Here is a 20,000-nt window from a genome sequence, read left to right as displayed (position 1 = left end):
ACGCAGAAAAAAATTTATAGAGGGGGAAAAAGTAACGAATAAAACATTAAAAGAAGGGAAAGATAACTTCTTGAACAGCTTTTTTTAAGTCGGGAAGGATGCTCATTTTTACACCAGAAAAGGCTATAAATTCATAGAGTAAAAAATTATCAATTCATTCTGTAGAAAAAGCTATCAAGTTTATATCACAAACAACAACAAAAAAGCGGCAATTTCACATTGCCAAAAGGCTATCGGATTCATTTTGTAAAAAGGCCAATCAATTTCTTATTGCAAAGGGGCTCTCAATTTCGGATTACAACAAATGGTTTTTGAGTTTTAGAGTGTCAAAAAAACAAAACAAAGACTGTCAATTTCATAAAACAAAAAGGCTATAATTCACTGCTATCGATTTCATGTTCTAAAAAGACAGGCTATCACTTTCGGCTCTGTAAAAATGCACTGGGCTTTTCTAGAAGAGGAGTTAGTTGGTGAATAAGTTCATGAGAAATTAAAACAAATAAATAAGTATAAATAATGAATGAATGAACGAACGAACGAACAAACGAACGAATGAATGAATGAATGATGGAATGAACGAACGAACGAATGAATGAATGAATAAATAAATGAACACAAACCGACCAAAAAAAAGCAAAAGAAGCACACAACAACTAATAAAGACTTATGAGCACACACCTGACATGAAACGATAGCGACGATGGCTTGAATGAAACAGGACTAGCTGCATTTGCTGAATTGTCATGGCGGGGAAAGAGAAGGGCAGCTGTGTTTCTTTGCTTGGTTGTTTTACATTCTTGTCGTCTGTGTGTTTCTTTGCTTGGTTGTTTTAGGTTCTTGTTGTCTGTGTTTCTTTCTTTCTTTCTTTCTTTCTTTCTTTCTTTGTTTTGCTTTCATGCTTTCATTCCACTTTCTGTGTTCTTGTCCAAAGCCTTCACCCATAGAAACTAGTCTATCTTTAGTTAATGACGCATGGTTACCACACCAATCTGCCCATCAATCTTTTTGTCTTCTTCTTCTCTCTCTCTCTCTCTCTCTCTCTCTCTCTCTCTCTCTTTTCTTCTCTTTGTTTTTCATATATTGACGCTGTTCTTTATAATGGATTAATGGATGTTACACACGGAAGTCCCTCCTCCCCGCCCCCTTATCCCTGTTGTCACGGGCAGAAAGGCCTAAACAATAAACCACTCAGACTTCAGACTTCAGATTTTGTTTTGCTTTATTTTGGGGGTGATGGGTGGTGGGTGGGTGGTGGTGAGGGACTGACCGGTAGCTGAGGAAGACGAGGCAGGCAGGCAGCAGCAGCAGCAGGCTGAACACGTTGCACGTCACGCTGACGTAGTACAGGGTGCGGAAGGCCTGCAACACGTCAGTTGTTTTTTTGTCGTTTGTTACGTCACAGAGATAGGGGGAAGAGATCGAGAGAGCAAGGGAGAGACAGAAGAGAGAGGGATAGAGAGAGAGGGGGGATGAGAGTGAGAAAGAGAGAGACAGAGAGAGAGAGAGAGTGTGTGTGTGTGTGTGTGTGTGTGTGTGTGTGTGTGTGTGTGTGTGTGTGTAGCACTCCCCTTTGTTTTTTTCTGTCAAAGTACGTACTGTATCTACCGCTCCACAAATACTCTCTCTCTCTCTCTCTCTCTCTCTCTCTCTCTCTCTCTCTCTCTCTCTCTCTCTGCGCGCGCAAGAAGTAAGAAATATGTCAAAGTGAAAATGCCATTCTTTAAATACCCTTTCTCAATCTGTTCGACTAATAGTTCAATACAATGCCAATGTTAAGGGGCCTTGACAGCACAGCCTTTCACTGTGAAAATATACATTTATTCATATCACAAATATTTTTAGGCGTAGATATAATAACACCCACTGATACTGTATTCGGAGAAACACACGGGTATCCTATATAATAATCTTCCCAGCTTTGTACAAGAATCGTATCCAATATGATCACAGCTCTCAGATGTTTCAGCGAAATGAATCCCCTGACCGATATTCCTACTGTTTTGTATTCCAATAATTATATTTAGAAATACTGAGCAGTGGAAACATAAACGAGCCTCCGAACGTTCAGTTCAGTTCAGTTTGCTCGAGGAGGTGTCACCACGTTCAGGCAAATCCATATACGCTGCACCACATCTGTTTAGCAGATGCCTGACCAGCAGCGTAAGTCAACGCGCCGATGTCCTGGTAATTATTTAGATGGTCTGCATACCTACTTTTTAAGTCGGACAAAATCACATACGTGATGGCAACGTTACCATGATCTGTCTGCATTGCCGACTGACAGCTGCCTTTAGGCGTCCATCATTTGTTTCCTGTATCGTTCGCTTGCACACGCAAGACGGCTGTAATCTGAAGCTTTTAATGAAAGACTGTTACCTATACCTTATTGCCTGTGGCAGACTGTTGCCTAAACCTTGATGCTTGTGCCAGACTGTTGCCTATACCTTTTTGCCTGTGGCATACTGTTACCTATATACCTTGTTGCCTGTGGCAGACTGTTGCCTATATACCTTGTTGCCTGTGGCATACTGTCACCTATACCTTGTTGCCTGTGGCAGACTGTTACCTATACCTTGTTGCCAATGGCAGACTGTCACCTATACCTTGTTGCCTATGGCAGACTGTTACCTATACCTTCTTGCCAATGGCAGACTGTTACCTATACCTTGTTGCCTGTGGCAGACTGTTACCTATACCTTGTTGCCTATGGCAGACTGTTACCTACACCTTGTTGTCTGTGGCAGACTGTTGCCTATACCTTGTTGCCTATGGCAGACTGTTACCTATACCTTCTTGCCAATGGCAGACTGTTACCTATACCTTGTTGCCTGTGGCAGACTGTAACCTATACCTTGTTGAAGGAGCAGATAGTAGAGAGATTGTGTGTTGTGGTAGTGTGTGTATGTCTTGTTGTGTGGTCAGTGTACACCTTACTTTGTTGCCTGTGCAGTACTGTTACCTATACCCTTCTTGCCTATGCTCTCTCCCTCTATCCTTGCTTTGCCAATGGAGAATAGTCAAATAAAGCCATTTTTACCCTTCTGCAACTGTTCGCTAATGTTCTTGCCAATAGAGGGCCTTGACACTTATTCACTGTGTTATGCATATATTCCAATATTAGGTTGTTGCCAATAAAACTCCACTATACTGTTGCTAGACACACACGGTTGTCCTATATATTTTGCCATTTGACAGAACGTTCCAATATGATCCTTGATGTTCATGCAGATGTCCCGCCGATACTTTTTTGTATTCCAGATATTATATTTGTTGCTAATATAGAGCTGGTCAGCTTCTTGTTGCTCGTGGCAGGTGTCACCATTAGCCTTGTGCCCTATGGCAGATCCTGTACAGCTAAGTAGGGTGCCTAATATTAGATGTCGCATACCTACTGTTTTGTGGCAGACTCACATACCTTTTGATGGCAACGTTACCTATGTTGTTGCATGGCAGGATAGTAATATACGTGTTGTTTGATTAGTGTTTCCCTTATAATGATTCGAGTTCACATGCCCCAAGACTGCACTGATACTTGTTGCCTATGACAGATTGACTTATCTGATCAGCCTATTTGCCAGACTGTACTCATACGCTTTTACACACGAACGTTTACTCTACCTGTTGCCTGATGACAGCTGCTTTAGTCCTCATCCTTGTTGCTTGAGCAGACGCTGTTCTAACCTTTTTTGAAAGACTGTTACCTATACTTTTGCCTGTGGCAGACTGTCAGCCTAAACCTTGTTGCCTGTGGCAGACTGTTACTACACCTTTTGCCTATGGCAGACTGTCACCTATAGCTTGTTGCCTGTGGCAGACTGTACCTATACCTTGTTGCCTGTGGCAGACTGTTACCTATACCTTGTTGCCTGTGGCAGACTGTTACCTATACCTTGTTGCCTGTGGCAGACTGTTACCTATACCTTGTTGCCTGTGGCAGACTGTTACCTTTTCCTTGTTGCCTGTGAAGGGTTTTGTGAACAATAGTTCTTTTCTCAATGAAAACGAAACAAGAAACTACACATCTCACAGTACCTGAAACGACGGGTTTGGATTCCCATTGTTACTATGTTCAATTCGCTCCTCAACCTATGCACTCGCCATCTAGTCTTCCCTTCCGCTGTTTCCCTCGAGCTGCTGACTTCCTTTGCGGCGAAATGACAGACGGGCTTTTTCTTTGTTTGTCTGACCCGTAAAGTCAGAATAGAAAAGACGGGGGCGGAAAGGACGTATTGTCCGTGATCATTCTGTTGGTTCCTGATTCAATATGCCTGTTCCAAGAACAAAATGAAATACAAAGGAAACTTCATTCTTTTTCGTCTCTTCGCATCGCCCCCGTTGAAAGGGGGAAAAAATCGGTGATGTCGGAGGTAGGTGAACTGGGAACATAAGCAGGGGAACATAAGGAAAACTTTCCAGCAATATAACCTTTCGTCTACACATGAGAGATAAGATCAAACTACCTGCAAACCAAAGGTTATAAAAGCTAATGGAAATGTGCGTGAGTGTTGACAAGTACGAACTTTTGCATCGAAGTTATATTTAGGAAAAAAAAAAAAAAAAAGGAGGGGGGGGGGGGGCAGGGGGGGGGGGAGGAATGTTATTGGATTCTTCGCTACCGTCGCGTCCGTTCGAAGCACTTCCATCCATCCCCCTCCCTCCCTGTCTTTTCCGCTTTATCTCTGCCCGTCCGCCTGTCTGATCTTTGTTTTCATTTGTCTGTCTGTATGTCTGTCTGTTTGTCTGCCTTTCCGTCTGAATCTCTCTCTCTCTCTGTCTCTCTCTCTCTCTCTCTCTCTGTGTGTCTGTCTGTCTGTCTCTGTCTGTCTGTCTCTCTCTCTCTCTCTCTCTCTCTCTCTCTCTCTGCTTGTTTGCCAGCTTGCACCTGTCTAAATACCCAAAAGAATTAAAAAAAATTTAAAAACATGAAAAAAAAACAGTGAAACATTTTCATTCCGTCTTTTATCTATGATATCACGATATATATATTATTGCAACATGATTGATGTTTGTGAATCAATAAAGTCTGTGTTTCATACATGATCACTGGTTTCAGGTTCCGTATTCAAAGTCCTTTCCGAAATGGGTTTTGCTCACCATTAAGAATCTATCCATAGATCTGTCCATAAATCTATATATAAAGAAACAAAGGTTCATTCATTCGTTCATTCATTCATCCTCTCTCTCTCTCTCTCTCTCTCTCTCTCTCTCTCTCTCTCTCTCGTTAATTTCACTTGAATCATTCATGTGTAGCATTCATGCTAGGGTTTTGTTGTTGTTTTTCCCTTGGTGTGTGTGTGTGTGTGTGTGTGTGTGTGCGTGTGTGTGTTACTCGCTTCCGTTCCGTACAGATGTGAGCGATGTTGTGTCTCTCAGTTTGACGCTGTGTTACACTTGTACATTATACATGTATTAAGTATAACAACATTTATATGCATATATGTCTGTGTGTCTCTTAGAACAACGGCAGATCTGTAAGTCGGCCAAAGTGCTAATGTTTTCACCGCTGGAAAATAAAGATTCATTCTCTCTCTCTCTCTCTCTCTCTCTCTCTCTGTCTCTCCCTGCTTGCCAGCTTGAGCCTCTGTCCATTTTTTTTTTAACAGTAAAATATCCTTATTCCGTACTTTCTCTACGATAATCAAAAGAAGGAATAACATGCATTGCTATCAACGACCGAAAGTAAACATCCGATGACTGCAAACATCAAGGGAAAAGAGAGAGGGGGAACAAATGGAAATCCTGTCTCTAATGTCAGCAGCAGGTAGGTATCTAACCTCATCCATAATCTCCAAAAGCAACCTACGGAACTGTTAGCGAGAACATTTCGAAACTGTTGCCAAACTCGACATACTCAAAACAGGACGACCACTAGACCACTTGATAAAACAGTGAGAAAAAAAATGAATGTCTTGGATAAGTTGAAGAGTATCAGTATCAGTAGCTCAAGGAGGCGTCACTGCGTTCGGTCAAATCCATATACGCTACACCACATCTGCCAAGCAGATGCCTGACCAGCACCGTAACCCAACGCCCTTAGTCAGGCCTTAAGAATAAATAAATCAATTAATTAATTAATTAAATACAATATGAAATAAAAATAAAAGTAAATAACAATAAAAATAAATACAATAAAATAAAACGATAAAGTCAAAATAACAAAAATAAATAAATAAATAATAAAAAATAAAATAAGTAAAGTAAAAATAACTTCTTTTTTTAAAGATAAATACATAAAAATACTACTACTAATAATAATAATATTTAAAAGGCGCAAAATCTTGATTAAGCAACTCTAGGCGTGCGCGCGCGCGCACACACACACACACACACACACACACACACACACACACACACACAGCTGAAGAGTTGTTCAGAACATAATGTGCGGGGAAGTGCGGGAGGGGTTGGGGGGAAGGGGATGTGTGGCAAAAATAGCAAGAAATCTTCCTCTCTGTCGCCTTTTTTCCCTATCCACTCGGAAGTGTCTCTGTATCTCCACTACAATTACAAAATCATCAAGAATCCAGAATCCAGAATCCTTTGACCCCTTTTGGGGCAGGGAGGATATTATATAACAGCAACAGTATTTTACACCAAAATTAAACATAAACAATCGAGATAACATAACTATCAGAAACAGAATACAAACTCTATGAAACACAACATAGATGATTATAGTATTAATGATTTCTGGTATTAAACCTCAGGATAGATCAGACTACGTTGCTCATCTTTGCAACATTACTTAAGTTTAACCAAATTGTCTCAGCTGCATGAAATAAATTACACAGAAAGCCTCTTCCAACAAAAAACAAAATTAAACAATTGTTGGCCTTTTTTTCGCTGACGTTGTATTGCAACGATCTCTTCTGAATCTTTCTTCAGCAGAATAAGTCTAACATTTTTTTAAATCGTCTTTTTTTTCAAGTACAAGTCCTACGTCATAGCCATGTAATACGTCATTTACTTAAATGAGGTCACATGAGTCATCATGCAAACACATGTTGTCCTTTCAGCTTCAATGATATGAAGTAGATGACTCGTTTGTGCAGCAGCCCACAACAACCTCCAGCAACACTTGAGACTACACAAAAGGACTATGCACACCCCAGCACACAGCAGCAAAGTGATTAACAGTATAATCGTTAACATTTTTTGTTCACGACTTGGCGATTGTATCTTTTTGTTAACAATGGTACAGTCATTTAAGTTCATATATGCATAATATCTGCGTATTTTCCATGCCTTCAAATCAAATCAACGTCGATTATTGACATAATTATGTGCAGAGACTCGTCAGTCACCCAACAAATCATTCCATCAGTTAATCAGTCAAATAGTCAGTCAGTTCACCAGTCGATTAATCAATCAATCAATCAGTTGATCGGCAGTTAATCAGACAGTTAATCAATCAGTCAGTTAATCCGCAATAAACCAGTCAGTGAATCAATCAATTAATCAGTCAGTTAACTAGTCAATTTATCAGTCAGTTGACAGTTAATCGGTCAGTTAATCGATTAATCAGTCAGTTAATCAGTCAGTTAACCAGTCAATTAATTTATTCAGTCAGTTGATAAATCAGTTAATCAGTCATTAATCAAACCAATCAATTAGTCAGTCAGTAAACCAGTCAACCAGTCAGCTCGTCACTCAGTTGATCAGTCAGTCAGTCAGTCAGTGGTAAGCTGACCTCCATGTGCACGCAGCCCGTGTAGTCGGTCCATTCCTGCAGAGTGGCGCTGTTCCTCCACCACGTCCCGTTCTCTGTGCACTGCTTGTAGGCCAGTGCTGAAACACACAAGACACAGACGTTTCTGTTTTTGTTTTTGTTTTGTTGTTATTGTTGTTGTTTTGTTGTTGTTGTTTTTTGTTTGTTTTGTTTTGTTTTTTGTTTTTGTTTTTCAGGGCACGTGTAGCCGGTAAAAAGCAAAAATAAATAAATGAATAAATAAATAAATGGATAACACTGAATTCTCTCTCTCTCTCTCTCTCTCTCTCTCTCTCTCTCTCTATCTATCTATCTATCTATCTATCTATCTATCTCTCTCTCACACACACACACACACACACACACACACACACTGAACTCTCTCTCTCTCTCTCTCACACACACACACACACACACACACACACACACACATACGCACATACACAAACTCACACCACAAACTCACACCACGCGCACACACACACACACACACACACACACACACACACACACACACACGTACAAAACATAAACATACACTGCAAACACACAGGTACATAACACACAGGTACACAACATAAACACACACACACACACACACACACACACACACACACACACACACGCGCGCGCGCGCGCGCGCGTACATAATACACACGTACACAACATAAACACACACTGCAAACACACACGTACACAAGACACACACACACACACACACACACACACACACACACACACACACACACACACACACACACACACACATACGCGCGCGCGCGAAGAATTACGTGCTATTCAGGTTGCTCCGCTTAGATTTCGAGCCTAATTGTGTTATCACAAAATACTGCTCAATAGCAATCATTAAATAGAAAAGGTAAATAAATGAATAAATAAATAGATAACTAAATAAATAAATGAAACAGGCAAACAAACAAATAAAAACAACCTGTATGAATGCACGAAAGCACACCATCCAACTGCATGCCACCACTAAACGTGGCCAGATGGTGTTAACTCGCTTTATCGAATCAACGCCTGATCTGGTTTTAGCATGTTCCGTATGACACCGTCGAAGGCTTAAATTGATTGTGTTAGCATCACCTTAACTCCGAGAGACAGAGTGAGACATGGAAATGAGGCAAATTAATCCCAAAACAACTGAATTAGGTTTGTTCAGAGGCCGTCTATCAGCTAAAAATACAAACAAAACAAAACAAACAAAAAACTTGGTATGAGTCCCTGAGAGAAACTATGAGATGATAAAGCTACATAAACAGAGAAAACAAACGCACGCATAGATTCATACAAAACATGTGTGTGTGTGTGTGTGTGTGTGTGTGTGTGTGTGTGTGTGTGTGTGTGTGTGTGTGTGCGTTTGTGTGTCCCCGTACATAAATGCGCGCCCGTCTCTCTCTCTCTCTCTCTCTCTCTCTCTCTCTCTCTCTCTCTGTGAAATATTGGCATGAATGAAAACGAAAACGAAAACGCAAAAACTGACCTTTAGTAATCAAATGTTCACCAACCCGACAACAGCTAATTCTATTCTGAAGATCTTGAACGAAATCAAGTTGTGGTGCACTCTGTTAAAATCAAAGCAAACCTGCAAATCGCTACGGACAGATGAATGGAAAAAAAAAATGAATAAACAGTTGGAAGAGTTGGAGGACATAGGATAACCGGATATGGAGACAGATAAAATAAATAAATAAATAAATAACTTCTTGTAATTTTGTCTTCTTTTATTCTATGTTTTTTGACATTATTGCTTGTTTGTTTCTTTTTTGTGTCACTTTATTTTTTTCTGTTTCGTACTGTCTTATCTTATTTGCTTTATTTTGTTTTATTGCTTTATTAGTTTTCGTTCTTTTTTTATTTCATTTTACTTCTGAGCTTCTTTGGGTTTTGTTTTCACAGCAACTTTCACAGAAATAAATATAAATAAAAAATTTTTAAAACCGTTTCAGTTGAGATAATGCTAATTTTAAACTGATTTAAGGTCAGAAGAAAAACAAAATAATAATATTCTAGCTTCTTTCATCAACACTAGAGCAATAGAGATTACCGAACTCATCTCAGTATTTCAGTCTTTTTGCATGAACTTGTGTATATCCAAGACGTTTATTCAAATCATGGATTTTTTTTTTCTTTTCCACGATGGCTTCGGACTGGTTGAGTCTTTTATGGAGGAGAGTTAATAATGATGATGATGATGGTGATGGTGATGATGGTGATGATGATGGTGATGGTAATGATGATGATGGTGATGATGATGATGATGATGGTGATGATTTGTATTTGTATTTCTTTTTATCACAACAGATTTCTATGTGTGAAATTCGGGCTGCTCTCCCCCAGGAGAGCGCGTCACTTCACTGAGAGCGCCACCCTTTTTTTTTTTTTTTTTCTTTTTTCCTGCGTGCAGTTTCATTTGTTTTTCCTATCGAAGTGGATTTTTCTACAGAAGTTTGCCAGGAACAACCCTTTTGTTGCCGTGGGTTCTTTTACGTGCGCTAAGTGCATGCTGCACACGGGACCTCGGTTTATCGTCTCATCCGAATGACTAGCGTCCAGACCACCAAGGTCCAGTGAAGGGGAGGGGAAATATCGGCGGCTGAGCCGTGATTCGAACCAGCGCGCTCTGATTCTCTCGCTTCCTAGGCGGACGCGTTACCTCTAGGCCATCACTGCACATGTGATGATGATGATGATGATAATAATAATAATAATAATAATAATAACAATGATGATGATAACAATGATAATAATGCCGACATGGAGAGGTATTTCTTATGCTATATTTGCGCATTTCAAAGTTTGACGTAGTTTCTGGTTTGGTGGGTTTGTTTTTGTTTTGGTTTTTGGTTTTTGGGGTTGTTGTTGTTTTTTTTTTTGTTTTGTTGTTGTTGTTGTTGTTGTTTGTTTGTTTTTTGTTGTTGTTTTTTTGTTTTTTTGTTGTTGTATTTTGTTGTTTTTTAGATTGTGAATGCCATTCAAATTTTGAAAATGCCATTCTAAATATCAGTTGAGAAATCTTTCCTCGGGCCTTACAACAGTGTGGAGTGAATATGAAGATTGAATTTTGACGCACGGCCTCATCTTCATCTGTTTGTCTCCCCTAAAAACGGAAATAGTGCATTTTCTGATACTGTGTAATGTTTGCAAATAAATGCGAAACGTTTGTTACAAACAGGAACAAAAGGCATTGAAGTAACATTAGATGTTCTTTTAAACGAGATGCAGATTGATAAGAAAATTATGTTGCGTGGAATAAATATTGAAGAATTCGCAAGAAATATATGCATGAACGCTCGCGCCTACACAGACACACACACACACACACACACACACACACACACACACACACACCCGCGCGCGCGCGCGCAAAAACACATAAACATATACACACACGCGTGCGTACATACGTATATATTCTCGCGCAAGCACACACGCATATTTGATTTTGGGTTTCATGACAGTAAAATGAAGTCGAAAAAAGAGTAGGTGTGTCGCGTGCCTCTGTGTATGCTCGTGCACATCTTCTCTTCTTCTTCTTCTTCTTCTTCTTCTCTCTCTCTCTCTCTCTCTCTCTCTCTCTCTCTCTCTCTCTCGTCCCTCCCTCTCTCTCTCTCCATATCTGTCTTTCTCTCCCACTCTCCCTCCCCATCTTTCTTTCTCTTCACCTATGGCTACCCTATTTCTCTCCCTCTCACTCACACCACTTTCTCAGTCTCCTCTCTCTCTCTCTCTCTCTCTCTCTCTCTCTCTCTCTGTAGGTTTCTTTATGTATGTAAGCAACGGACCACAGGCTTATATGCAATTAAACCATCTGTTCTCTCTCTCTCTCTCTCTCTCTCTCTCTCTCTCTCTCTCTCTCTCTCTCTCTCTCTCTCTTCAAAGCTCTCTGTAATAGCCGTATATTTATAGTGCCAGTACAAAGTGAAAGAAGAAGCCATGCCCAAAATCTCAATCGAACGCTTCGCCAGGCATTTCATTCTTCTTCCCACCCTTTTCCCCGTCGGCAGAATTCGCACAGGATGGGCAAATTCGAAGTCTAACTGAGCAAAAATGTATCCTAGATCACTGAAGGGCTGCATCTGTCTCTGTCTCTGTCTCTGTCTCTGTCTCTGTCTCTCTCTCTCTCTCTCTCTCTCTCTCTCTCTCTCTCTCTCTCTCTCTCTCTAAGTCTTCTTCTTCTTCTTCTACCACTTCTTCTTCTTCTTCTTCTTCTTCTTCTTCTTTTTCTCCCCCTTTAAAAGTTGAATCAGTATGTGATCGAGCGAGTTAACAACAACCAAATTAAGGTGTGTGTGTGTGTGCATGTGTGTGCGCGCATGCGTGCGTACAAGCCTGCGCGCGTGTGTGTGTGTGTGAGGGGGGGGGGGCGCACTTACGTATGTGAAATAATAATTATTATTCTTATTATCATGTTGAACCATTCCAGTAATTCTTCTGAACCGTTTATTTTCCTTCTTTTGTTTTCCATGTTTACTTTCGTTCACTGGGCAGAATAACAATTAAAAAAAAAAAGGGGGGGGGGGTCTTCATTGTGCCTAATTCTTTAACCATTTAATGTTCAGTCACAACTACTACTTCTTCTTCTTCTTCTTCTCCTTCTCCTCCTCCTCCTCCTCCTCTTCTTCTTCTTCTTCTTCCACCTTCTACGAAGTCGTACCTTCTCCGCCTCTTAAACACAGAAAGAAAGAAATGAAAAAAAGAACAAAAGAGAAAGGATAAGAAAATAAAAATAAAAATTTTTTAAAAAAACTATCGAGAAAGACGTTTGAATGAATGAACGAGAAAAAAAAAAGGTGGGGGGGGGGGGGAGAGAGAAAGACAGAAAGAATTGAGATACTAGAAAAGAATAAACAGAAATGTACGAAGGAGAACTAGGAAAAAAATAAACAAATAAACAAAAGATAAAAAGAAAATGAACCCACGAGAAAACATAAAGACAAGAGAGGAAGTAGACTAGAAAAAAAAGGAAAGAAAAGAAGGAAAAGATACTGTTTACAAAAGAAACAAAAAAGGACATTTCTGACAAAAGAAACGAAAAAAAAAGACATTACTTACAAGAGAAATGGAAAAAAAAGACATTACTTACAAAAGAAACGAAGAAAGATGTTACTTACAAAGAAACAAAAAAGACATTTCTTACAAAAGAAACGAGAAAAAAAAGACATTACTCACACTATAAAAGAAAAAAGACATTTCTTACAAAATAAACGAAGAAAGACATTACATACAAAGAAACGAAAAAAAAAAAAAAAGACAGTACTCACAAAGAAAAAAAAAAAAGACATTAATTACAAGAGAAACGGAAAATGCGCGCGCATACGCCAATATATATCGACGCATGCTCGCACACACACATATATATACGCGCGCGTGCACGAACACACACACACACACACACACACACACACACACACACACACACACACACACACACACACACACACACACACACACACACACACACACACACAGGGAGAGAGAGAGAGAGAGAGCAAAACGAGTTATTGGTCATTGGGGTGTGTCCGTCACTCTAACGAAACCCGATCCATCCGTCTTCATTCAATTTGCCCTTCAGACTGATGAGATCAAAATCCCCTCCTCATTACACAAGCTCGCACACACATACGCACGCACGCACGTACGCACGCACACACACACACACACACACACACACACACACACACACACACACACACTCGCTCACACACACACTCACACACGCATATGCACACGCACACGCACACCCACACGCACGCAAACATACACACATACGCGCGCATCAAACATACACACACGTACAAACACACGCACTCACACACACTCTCACACACACACACACACACACACACACACACACACACACACACACACACACACACACACACATCCCTTCTTCACAAGCTGGTCCTATGAACCGTCCTTCATGAAGAGATCAGACGTGATAAGAAACCTTCGGATAACACCACTTATCCCACAACATCCCCCCTCTCTCTCTCTCTCTCTCTCTCTCTCTCTCTTCGCTTGTCATTAATTTTTCCCTTCCCCCCACATATACGCACGTACGCACTCACACAGAGATACGCACACACACACACACACACACACACACACAGATACACACACACACACACACACACACACACACACACACACACACACACACACACACACACACACACACACACACACACACACACACACAGAGAGAGAGAGAGAGAGAGTACACGTGACAAATATACTGTGGCCTTAACAGCAGTTAGAGAATTATGACACTTCAGCTGTTGAGTAACAGTTATAAATTATGTATTGTTTGTTGAAAGGAAATTGAAACTGATAACCGACATATGCCAACTGCTACTACATATCTGGGAAACAAAGTTACATCAAACGCGCGCGCGCGCGTGTGTGTGTGTTTGTGTGTGTGTGTGCGTATGCGTGCGTGTGTGTGTGTGTGTGTGTGCGTGCGTGTGTGCGTGTGTGTTTTGTGTGGGCGCGCGTATGTGTGCGTGTGTGCGTGAGTGTTGGGGGATGGGGGTGGACACTCAGTCTCACCATTTCCATAAAAGACTTCCGAAGCTTTCAACAAAATCCACTTTACCCCACCCATCTATCCATTGTGCCCGGCCAACCAGCCCTCTCTCCATCAGACAATGAATTAACTTATCAATTCAACAGACCCTTCGGTTTTTTGACACACACACACACACACAAGCTGACACGCAAAAACACACAGAATCCTGTTCATCAACGCCTGCTTGCTGCTTCTCCACATTATCATGTGATCTGTCTCTGCGTACCCAGTCATTTGGCCAGGCGTTTGTTCCGAAGTTTTATCGTCCTTTTGCAAGACTGACTTGAATGAATGACTGCCGTAAAAAATTTTTCTGTTAACTAACTTTGGAGGCTGCCTCCTTTGCCGTTTCGCCCCTGACTGTTGAGCAGGTGTCTGTGCGAAGTTGGAGAGGCCTTTCTGCACTGTTTGCCTCCAGGATGTAAGTCTATGCAATCTTTATGATTCTGATTCATTTTCGTATACAGAGAGAGGTGGGAAGGAGAGAGAGGGGTGGGGTGGGGTTTTCAAATGTTCGAGTGTGTGTGTGTGTGTGTGTGTGTGTGTGTGTGTGTGTGTGTGTGTGTGTGTGTATGATCGTGAACTAAATGGAGGTGGGAACAGAGGAACACATAACACAGACAGAAAGACAGACTAGATTGAAGGGGTGAAGAAGGCGTTGGGGTGGGTGAGAGATGAAGGGGGGGTGTGCTCATGGACTTTTCATTGTAGCAGCCGAATGGCTAGATTGTTTCTTTTGTTGCCGATCCTTTTTCTGTCATTCAAAGTGCATTTAAAGAGACGAGAACAAATTAGGCCACTCAAGAATATCATCTTCGCAGCAATTCGTTTCGTTTTAATCCAGTCACGGAGTGGCGCTCAGGCTCTCGCCTTCAACACGAAGCCAGCAGAAAATGGAATGGAATTGAAATGAAACGTAATCAAATAAAATCAAACTGAATTAAATCAAATCAAGTTAAATGACAGAAGATGGAATAAAATAATAACCCCCGAGGAATGGAGTGGCAGGCACTGCAAGACCTTTTTCTTTCTCCATTTGGCCACTGCTGTTTATCAACAACCTGCTCTGCGAACCAGTCACTTGCATTTGGAAGCTCATGGCCCAAGAAGAGGATCATACATTCATGATATGACATAAACTTTGGTGGTTGTTTGTTGGTTGTTTGTTGTTTTTTTTCACCACACCAACACAAACAAAACCAGAAACGAACCGAAGAAATCCAGCAAAAATACCCAGCAATTTCCAAAAGCATACAACACAAACAGTAAAGAAATGGAAGAGTCTTCATGACCACGAAGGACACAAAGAGACAATTTTCCCTTCGGTTATCATCCTATAGTTGTATCCAGATTTCACAACACGATGTCAATCGTCACGTCCTCAAAGTTTACGCCAGACGGACGGTGGCTTTTCCCACTTTCACAGTCTGTGTGCCCAGGTTCGAGAAGTTCTGAGTTTCGTTTTCAGCTTCAGTGAGGGGGGCTTCTTCTTCTTCTTCTTCTGTGTTCGTGAGCTGCAACTTCCACGTTCACTCGTATGTACACGAGTGGGTTTTTCCGTGTATGACCGTTTTTACTCTGCCATGTAGGCAGCCATACTCCGCTTTCGGGGGGGGGGGGCGGTGCTGGGTATGTCCATAACCCACCGAACGCTGACATGGATTACAGGATCTTCAACGTGCGTATTTGATCTTCTGCTTGCGTTTTCACACGAAGGGGGTTCAGACACTAGCAGGTCTGCACATATGTTGACCTGTGAGATCGTAAAAATCACCACCCTTTACCCACCAGGCGTCGTTACCGAGATTCGAACCGGGAACCCTCAGATTAAAAGTCCAACGCTTTAACCACTCGGCTATTGCGCCCGTCGAGGGGGACTTCAAAGCGTGAGGATTGATCCATATACGCTACAACCCGTGTCTGCTTTATAAAGGAGAAAGGGGGCAGATTGCTGACCTACACATCGACCCAACGCGCTGGTCACGGTTTACCGGGCGAGGTGTTTTGGATCTGGGCTTCAGTTTTGTCCAGCTTCTGTTTCACTCGGTTTTAAAGCTACAGGGAGGCAGTCAGAAAGCGGATACCACAGTGAATTTCAGTGCCAAAAAAATGGAGCACATCCATTGCTGAATGACTTATCAAAGAGCACCTGCTGGTTCAAAGCCACGAGCAGGCACAGGATGGATTGCCCGATCTATCAGATTGCAAAATTCTCCTCACAACCTTGAAAAGCTCGGAACGTGATCTTTTCCATTGTGGCAACCACCAGAAGTTTTTGTGGGTTTTTTTTTTATTTCTTTTTTTTCCAAATCTATTTGACGAAACGTGAAGGTAACACTATGATGTGTGAGGCTTTTAGTGGATGAAAAACGATCGTGCAGATGATAATCAGGAAGTGTGTTGTTATTGCTGTTGCTGTTGTTGAAGTTTCATGTGATAATTATTGTGTCACGCCAGCACATGGTGGTGTTGATTTTTTGCCTGTCCCCATCCTCTCTCTCTCTCTCTCTCTCTCTCTCTCTCTCTCTCTCTCTCTCTCTCTCTCTCTCTCTCTCTCTCTCTGCCACTGTCTCTCCCTCTCTCTCTCTCTCTCTCTCTCTCTCATCTCTTTCTTCTCTCTCTCTCTCTCTGCCACTCTGTCTCTCCCTCTCTTTCTCTCTCTCTCTCTTATCTCTTTCTTATTTCTCTCTCTCTCTCTCTCTCTCTCTCTCTCTCTCTCTCTCTCTCTCTTCTCTTCTCTTTTTTCTCCTCCATGTCTCTGCCCCCTCCAAAGACAATGGAGTCTATAAATATGATAAAACGAGAGGCACTAAATCAAGCCGGCAGTGTTTGATCAGCGCCTCTCTCTACCCCTCTGGTTATCTGTTGGACCAAACACACACACGCACGCGCGCTCGCACGCACACACACACACACACACACACACACACACACACACACACACACACACACACACACACACACACACTGATATCGCGGAATAAGGCAAACATTGCCTCCTCCACCTTTCTACCTCCCCTCTGTGTAAGTTTTTATTTTAAGCTCATGTCTTTTGTTTGTACTTTGTTGTTGTTGCTTTTTTTTTCTTTTTTTTTTTTCTTTTTTTTCTTTCTTTTTTTTACAGGAGTCAGGCTCAAACCGATTCCCAGAGCCTCTCTGAGGGACAGACAAACAGACAGCATAAGACAAACAGAGAGATCCTGTGTGTATGCACGTGCGCGCGCGCGCGCGTGTGTGTGTGTGCGTGTCTGTCTGTCTGTCTGCCTGTCTGCCTGTTTGAAATCAATATTCCCCAGCTCTATGACATCCGCACCAGTAAACCTCTTCGGCAGCTGTTGCAACCGTCGTCATAACAGCACAACATAAAGAAAGACAATACTGATAATTTGATATAGAATTGAGGAAGGAGAGGAGGGGGAGGAGGAGAAGAAAGGAACACAGCAAGAAGAAGAAAAAGAAGAATATGAGGAGGAGGAGGAGGAAGAAGAAGAGGAGAAGAAGCAGAAGAAGAAGGAGGAGGAAGGGGGCGGGGAGAGGAGGAGGAAGAAGAGGAAGGTAGAACAATACCAAGAATAATAGAGCAACAGGTAAACAACAAAACAACCACCACAGAAGAAAAGGACACCAACACACCTTTACCAAGACCAGTCACAACGAAACAATGTTTCCACCAAGACAAAGAATGCTGCACCAGTAAAAAAAAAAAAATTAATATAAAAAAATAATATAAAAAAAACACACACACTACCACGTCCCCCCCAAATGTAACAACATACAAGTAATTGGTGTCTGAACCCACAAATACAACAGCAGTATAATTATACATAATTGGTGTCTGGGGACCATAGACACTAATATATCACACAGTTTCCATATCGCGCGAAAATGACAATGTCCAGCAATACCCAAAGACTGTCTGTCCTTCGCGCCTTCCTTTCCTTTCTATAAACACACAGGACAAGACGTTGTGCGAAGAAGTAAGTATCATCATAAGGGGACAGGAATCTGGTATGTGGATTATAGTATGTTCCTACGAAACTAACGGAGTGCTGATAATTTCGTGATATATGATAAGTCGACAAATATATGCTCTGCTTCTTACAGGGTACACGGATGTCTAGGTAATAGTGTACGATGTTTTCATCGCCAAACTGAACTCGGTGTCTTTGCCAATACCCAGACACGCTTCTGGTGTCCAGTATAGTTCATTTGCACACCTCATTTCCTGTTTCGGTTTTAATAATAAATAAATAAACCAAGCGTATAGCTCTCTTTATCTCTCTCTCTCTCTCTCTCTCTCTCTATATATATATATATATATATATATATATATATATAATTATATATGTGTGTGTGTGTGTGTATGTATATATATATATATATATATATATATATATATAACATATATATACAGATATTACATGGATGCGCGTGCATACCGATCCAATATAGGCGGGTTATCATAATCCAGGTTTACACTTTTTTTTCGGAAAAGCCTCTTTTGCGCTAGAGAACATCGATCTTAGTTCATGAGGATCAGGGCGCCCGCGCGCACGTGTGTGTGTGTGTGCGCGCGCGCGTGCATGTGTGCGTGCATGTGAATGTGTGTGTGTCGTTTGGTGTAGTGTGTGTGTGTGTTTGTGTGTGTGCGTGTGTACATGTGTGTGAGTGTCCGTGCGCGTGCCTGTTTTTTTTGTGTGTTTTTTGTTGTTGTTTTTTCATGTGAAATCAGGGTCGCACGTGTGTATTCAGGGATCTGTAGGCAGTATACTGCAGACAACCATCATGACTGTAGATGGTTGTGCCGGGAGTCGTTGAGCAAATGGGAACACGCAGTGCCGGACAGAGTGGACGCTTCAGTGTCGTGCAGAAAACCCTTCTTTTTTTTGTGCACCCGTTAATTAACTAACACCCATCTATCCTATCAGTGTCTCTTTTAAGTATCCAGACTCATTTCTACAACAGACAATCCTCTTCCTTGCTGAGAGAACACGAAGAATACCGTTGATCACCTGAATGCACAGTCTCACTCTGTAGTTCGCGGAGAGACAGTCAGACAGACAGTCAGACAGACGGAGACAGAGAAACAGAGAGAGACGGACACAGAAACATAGACTGACAGTGAGAGGGGCAGAAAGAGAGAGAGAGAGACAGACAAACAGACGGACAGATAGAAACAGAGAGAGATGGACACATAGAGACTGATAGAAAGAGGGGGCATAGAGAGGTACAGACAGACACAGAGAGAGGGAGACCGGACACAGAGACAGAGACTGTCAGAGAGAGGGGGAGAGAGAGAAGAGGAAGAGAGAGAGACAGACAAACAGACAGACAGAAACAGAGAGAGACGGACACAGAGACAGAGACTGAGAGAGAGAGAGAGAGAGAGAGAGAGAGAGAGAGAACGGGGTGGGGAAAGATTTCTCTTTGAAATACCCAGATTCATTTTCTGTACGCTCTGGTAACCACCCTCTCCCTTTCAGGAAGGACAGGACACATAGAATATTGATGTTCGGCTGAATGCACACATTCTCACTTCTCTGTAATTCCCAAGAGAGAGGGGGGGGATGGGGGAGGAGGGGGTATCGCAACGAAGGCAGTGTAGCAAGTTACGGAGAGAGATAATTGTTCCGAGTAACCCAGAGGCGAAGTACTCTGAATGTGTGAGGAGACGGTGAATGGGGGTGGGGGGGGGGGGATGAT

General features: G+C 41.8%; 1 protein-coding gene across 3 annotated transcripts in view; it reads right to left on the bottom strand.

Moving 5' to 3' along the window:
- LOC143293642 (calcitonin gene-related peptide type 1 receptor-like) overlaps window positions 1-20,000 on the bottom strand; it is a 260,112-nt gene that overhangs the window by 63,599 nt on the left and 176,513 nt on the right. For all 3 annotated transcript variants that reach the window (XM_076604750.1, XM_076604751.1, XM_076604752.1), the window contains exons 4-5: window positions 7,691-7,788; window positions 1,268-1,359 (exon numbers count right to left, since the gene is read on the bottom strand). In XM_076604750.1, coding sequence (XP_076460865.1) covers window positions 1,268-1,359; window positions 7,691-7,788 — 190 coding nt within the window. The remainder of the gene's footprint in view (window positions 1-1,267; window positions 1,360-7,690; window positions 7,789-20,000) is intronic.

Source organism: Babylonia areolata, chromosome 19 (genome assembly GCF_041734735.1).
Source record: "Babylonia areolata isolate BAREFJ2019XMU chromosome 19, ASM4173473v1, whole genome shotgun sequence".
Classification (NCBI taxonomy): Eukaryota; Metazoa; Mollusca; class Gastropoda; order Neogastropoda; family Buccinidae; genus Babylonia; species Babylonia areolata.
The sequence above is the reverse complement of the archived record's forward strand: the minus strand, read 5'-3'. Positions and strand labels throughout refer to the sequence as shown.